We start from the raw sequence: 6,000 nt of genomic DNA on the forward strand, positions 1-6,000 counted from the left end.
TTGCCAAGGACCCCCATACACAATTTATATTGAAAATATTCCAGATATTTCAACAAAAAAAAACATTTTAAATAGCAGATCTGCAAGCTCACAACACATTGCAATGTGACAAATCATTTTAAAGAAATAGTTCACCCCAAAATGAGCTTTTTTTCTATCAATTAGTCACCTTGAATCCATGTTTGTTTTTTTGTGGGTCGCATTCCTGAGCCAATAAGCAAATATTTGACTAATTAAAATTAATAGGAGACCATAGTCAGAGCTAAACCATATTTAAAACATTCTCTTTGAGCCTGGATCAAAATTAGCCCTCTTACGGTGCGTTCACACACGGGCAGATTAAAAGATACATGCTACCATTCATTTTCAATGGAAACCAGCGACATGAAGATACAAAGATACATCCAACGTTTATAGCTGTAGCTCTAGCGACAAAGACACAAAGACACAAAGATACAAAGCTACAAATTCAAGGTTCAACTTCCAGATACACAGATACAAAGCTACAACTGTAGCTCCGATGTCCGCACGCTTGATGACTTCAGCGACCGTGTTGATCAACACAGATACAAAGCAACACAGCGACAAAGATGCAGTGTATTTTTGTATCTTTTAATCTGCCCGTGTGAACAAATGATTACACTGTGACTTTTTATATTGTTTTGCTCTCCTACTGCTGCATGTGATGTCATCAAATATTGGATTATTGGCTCAGTCATGCAACAAAAACAAAACAAATCTCCATGAAGTCAAGGCTTTGTGGGGTGAGTATTTCATAGAATAGTTTTTGGGTCAACTATTGCTTTAACAACACAAATCTTGTATGGAGGTCCCTGGCACAAAATCCTTTCAGATGGAGGTCTGTGGCCAAATACATCTTAATTGGGGGGGTCATTGACATGAAAAAAGTTTGAGTAGCATTGGTGCTCAAAGAGAGGAGGGGGTCCAGACAGGGGGGCTGGTCAGTGTCTCCTCACAGTGTTTGGATTCAGTCCCTGGCCGAGTTTTAACAGGACATCATACTCTGTTCCTCGTCCACACTTAGTAACTTCTCTGTCTGTAGGAGAGACAATCAACCCTTGTTTCTCTCTTTCTATATCTTTCTCTAAATGTCACATGGGGGGGAGTAAATAATATCAATAGGCTATGCACAGCAGCCATATTGGAAAGAAAGGGGTCATCCCTATGTTCCCCAGATTAGGGTTAGGGTTAGTGTGTTTAAGAGCTGTCAGCAGCAGTGTGTTTTGGCAGTGTGTGGCTTGCTGGCCATGGTGTTACACACTGTCCATGGAGAAGGTGCTCAGGAGGTGTTTGGTCTAAATGTGGTGTCCAAAGGTTTGGTAACACCACGTCCTTGACATAAACCCTCCTTGAATTATTGAACCCGCTCATGTCCTGTTTTTGTACATCCTGTTTGTGAAATGTTGAACTTGCTAAGAGGACATGTTAAAATGAAGAGTTTCAGGGCAGCCTTCGGCTGACTGATTGTTAAATTACTTGTTAAGCAGTCTGATTTGATTCCTCCATAATACAACTCTGTTGTGATTTTTGCCTATAGAGCTACCGGTGCCAGTTTATTGTACAAAGCCAACTTTTGATATAGTTTAGAGTAGAGTTCTCTTGTAATTTTCATTTGGTGTAGATAAGGTTAGTAAGAGAATTAAAAGTAAGTATAGGTTTAGCTTGGTTTATTTGGTTATTGCTTTGCGACGGGACTTATTTTATGTCTAAGGTTAAATTCATGTCTAGAAAATTGTCTATTTGTAAATTCCTTGTATGTGAAAATTCATTTCAAACCTAAAAAGAAACCAAAAGAAGGTAATTCAATAAAACTACATTTCACGCCGACCTTGTGTCACGGTCCTTCATTCCGTAGACCAAAGGATCGTAACACCCGGCCACAACAACTCTGCCAATCGGGCTCTATGATCTATATCAGATAAATGTCCACCGACGTGTGTGACTTGTGACACAGGTGAGCTTATAGGTCTGCTATTCAACACCGTCATACGACGGAGCATAACTTTGTTGTGGAGGAAAGCCGGTCAGCTGACTGACTGAATTACCCTTAAAGAGAAAGTAAGGATTCACATCAAGCTATACTGCATACTTTGTCGTAGGACACAAAGCCCTGTGAGCTCTCCTGAAAGCATGGCCTTAAATCACCCCACTGTGTCACACACTGTGCCTTTAAACCACGTGATGGACTGATCTCTACGTAAACACACTGCTGTCTGTCTGTCTGTCTGTCTGTCTGTCTGTCTGTCTGTCTGTCTGTCTGTCTGTCTGTCTGTCTGTCTGTCTGTCTGTCTGTCTGTCTGTCTGTCTGTCTGTCTGTCTGTCTGTCTGTGTGTGTGTGTGTGTGTGTGTGTGTGTGTGTGTGTGTGTGTGTGTGTGTGTGTGTGTGTGTGTGTGTGTGTGTGTGTGTGTGTGTGTGGGCGCCTGCGTGTGTGGGCGCCTGCGTGCGTGTGTGTGTATATAGTCTACATACAGTTCAGGTCAGGGTGTTAAAAGCTTTTAGTATGATGTTGTTTGAGTGACTGTAGAAGCTATTTGCTGATTAGCATTGATAGCATCATGTCACCAATGAATGCACAATATGAATAGAACCATGACACTGTTAATGGCTCAGGGCGGGTTAAGCAAATGTATCGAAGATACTCAGACGGACAGTGCCCTCATACTTGTCTAACTACTCCAAAGTGAGTAACACCCGCAGCCACAACACCAGATCTGGTACCCCCCAATTGTTGCTTATAATAAGCGGACATGGCAACGCTGGTCAGCAACATAGACCGTCAACAGAATTGTCAACGCATAGTAGCACCTACCAAAGTTAAAATGAAGAGTATCACAGTATGAATTGAAGTTGATGTGTTTACCTTCAACACCCAACACCAAGTCATCTTCACTGCTAGGGTTCCTCCTTAGAGGCTCTGTAGAGGACACACACACACACACACACACACACACACACACACACACACACACACACACACACACACACAATTATTATCTATCTATTATCTATCTATATATCTATCTATCTATTTTTTATTTGAGTTTTTCTAACATTAATACAGATCACATCAGGGATAGTAAATCCATAGTGTATACAATATGGATATACTGGCTTCCCAACATGTACACAAATGAAATACATTTAAAAAACAGGGAAAAAACAAAACAAAACATCTATCTAACGAGTGTTTTGCCTAAATGGTCCATTCAGTCAGTGAACATTAGTCAAAAAAATAAAACGAGCGTACAGGGGCTGTTTTGGTGACATTAAAAACAAAGTGGTTTGTGGGAGGTTAAGTATAGGGGAGAAGATTTATTAGAAGATTCAGGGGGAGAGGGGGGGAGAGAGAGAGAGAGAGAGAGAGAGAGAGAGAGACAGAGACAGAGACAGAGAGAGAGAGAGAAGCAAAGCAGTGAGTTAGTGTTTCCATGGATATGTGCAGGGTGGTGATTTGCATGTTGTTTGAATGGGTGGCCTCAGTGTGTGTGTGTGTGTGTGTGTGTGTGTGGGGGGGGGGGGGGGGGGGGGGGGCACACAATGTCCTCTCCAATAAACAACATGGAGATCGCTGATGATGTCATTAGTATATGCCCATATACTGTATGGGCATACCTCCTTTGTGCCCTTATATGGATCTGACAGATGTATTTGCCGCCTGATGCCATGACGACACATTGAGGTTAGACAGCACACTCCATATTTGGGCGTAGCAGCATTTGGAAATCCTTATATGGTTATGGCTGAGTCATATGAGCGTGACCGTGATGCCGTGGTCCGCCGGAATTCTTATAAACAGCATTGGCTCTATCTCAGGTACTACTACTAATACACACAGTTACTTACAGTAATACTATTTACTTCAGTTAAAGCTTAAATAATCCAACATTTTACCTTAATGGAAACAAAACGGTGAATCGATAAGAATCGATAAGCAGAATCCGAAATAGAATTGATAAAACCAAACGATACCGATCTCTGGTCAATAGTGACAATTGACACAAAACAATGTGCCAAGACCTGCTCAATTATCATGACAGCTATATTTGATCTACAAGCCCTCAGGATGAAAAACACATTTAAAGCCCACAATCTGATCTACAAGCCCTCAGGATGAAATCACACATTTAAACCACATAATCTGATCTATACGCCCCTCGGCAGTGGAAAATAACTACATTTACTCAAGTACTGTACAATGTTGAGGTACTTTTACTTTGCTTGAGTATGTCAATTTTTCAATACTTTTTACTTCTACTCCATAGGCGAATATTGTTCTTTTTACTCCACTACAGTTATATGAACACTTAAGTTACTTTAAAGTTACTTTCTAGATTAAGATTATTATTACAAACATAATGTTCAATTATCCCTACTTTAAACTTCCATTTGTCATAATTCTATTAAAATAAAGGCATTTTTTGTTCTTTTACTCAAGACAAATGTTGAATACAGGCATTTTATTTGTAACAGAGTGTATCTACATTGTGGTATTGCTACTTTTACTTAAGTAAAAAATCACTGCCCCGGGCCCTCAGGATGAAAACACACCAGTCATTCTACACTCCATTCCCATCATTCCTCGACTTCTGGCTAAAGGCTACACTGTTTCTGTTTGTTTGTTTGTTTGTTTTTTCCCTCTTTTTAGGGCCAACAATGTTGTACTTAATTACTTAACAACGCGTTGCAATGCCACGTGTTGTGACTTGTGAGCTTGTACATCTGCCATTTGTAAAGTAGGGCTTAATTTATTAAAAAGTACACATGTTATCCTCTGAGATGTAATGGAGTAGAAGTATAAAGTATTGAAAAATGAAAATACTCAAGTAAAGAAAAGTGACTCAAAAAAGTACAGTACGTGAGTAAATCTACTTAATTACCTTACACCACTGGCGGCTAAATACATTTGTGATCTTGTGCTACATCATGAACCATGCAGACCTGTCAGGTCATCATGGGACAGGTCTGCTTTCTTTCTTTTGCAACTATGAATCCTTTTTCTAAGAAATAATTCTATTGAATCTTTTTTTGATTAATCAGATAATCAATTAGCATTTGGGGCGGCAGTGGCTCAGGAGGTAGAGCCTCCGCTTGGGAAACGAAAGGTTTCCGGTTCGATCCCGGACTCCTCCTGAGTTAAGGTCCTTACACACTGGGGGCGATTTTTTCATGCGAATAATACTTTTTTTTTTTTAAACCTTATAAAGTCAATGCAAGCTTCCATGTCATTACATTACATTACATTACATTACATTACAGTCATTTAGCAGACGCTTTTATCCAAAGCGACTTACAATAAGTGCATTCAACAAAGGTAGGGAACGAAAACTACTAATCACCAGAAGTCTTAAGTGCATTTTTTGCAAAAACAAGCAGCCAAGAGTATACCTAGCGCTAAGGTAAAAGTGCAATATATCAGCTACCTATTTCCTTAAACAGATGAGACAAAATAGCTAAATCAAATGAGCAGGAGCTAAAACAAATAATTGTAACGACTAAACAAGATCCAATAAAGCAATACAACAATAAAACAAGCGTTCGTACAACTAGTTAACAACAAGTAGGCCAGGCAAAGAGGAAGGGTAGTGTTTCCTGAAGAGGTGGGTTTTCAGCCTGCGACGAAAGATGGGCAGTGACTCTGCTGTCCTGACACCAGTGGGAAGTTCATTCCACCACTGTGGGGCCAGAACAGAAAAAAAGTCGTGACCGTGTCGATCGACCAGAAGGACCGTTGAGTGGCGAGGGAGTCAGTCAGTTTCCCGGAGTCAGTTTCCCGGAGTCAGTTTCCCGGAGCGAAAAAGCGTCTTTTATTTATTCGGACTGAGTCAGAATTTTTCGTATATTCGCATAATCGCCGGTGTGTAATGACCTACTGTATAGTGTCGAAGTGTCCTTGAGCAAGACACTGAACCCCTAACTGCTCCCGGTGAGCAGGTTGGTGCCTTGCATGGTTTCCTCTGCTGTGAATGTGTGAATGTAAT

General features: G+C 40.5%; 2 protein-coding genes across 2 annotated transcripts in view; one reads left to right on the plus strand and one right to left on the minus strand.

Moving 5' to 3' along the window:
* mtss1 (MTSS I-BAR domain containing 1) overlaps positions 1 to 6,000 on the plus strand; it is a 656,873-nt gene that overhangs the window by 643,538 nt on the left and 7,335 nt on the right. The gene's annotated exons all lie outside the window — the stretch shown is intronic.
* Positions 1 to 6,000, minus strand: part of LOC311048424 (uncharacterized protein) — a 51,133-nt gene that overhangs the window by 40,316 nt on the left and 4,817 nt on the right. Inside the window, exon 5 of the mRNA XM_084061682.1 lies at positions 2,883 to 2,936. Coding sequence (XP_083917808.1) covers positions 2,883 to 2,936 — 54 coding nt within the window. The remainder of the gene's footprint in view (positions 1 to 2,882; positions 2,937 to 6,000) is intronic.

This window comes from Gymnoscopelus microlampas, assembly GCF_963454915.1.
Source record: "Gymnoscopelus microlampas genome assembly, chromosome: 7".
In the NCBI taxonomy this organism is placed as follows: domain Eukaryota; kingdom Metazoa; phylum Chordata; class Actinopteri; order Myctophiformes; family Myctophidae; genus Gymnoscopelus; species Gymnoscopelus microlampas.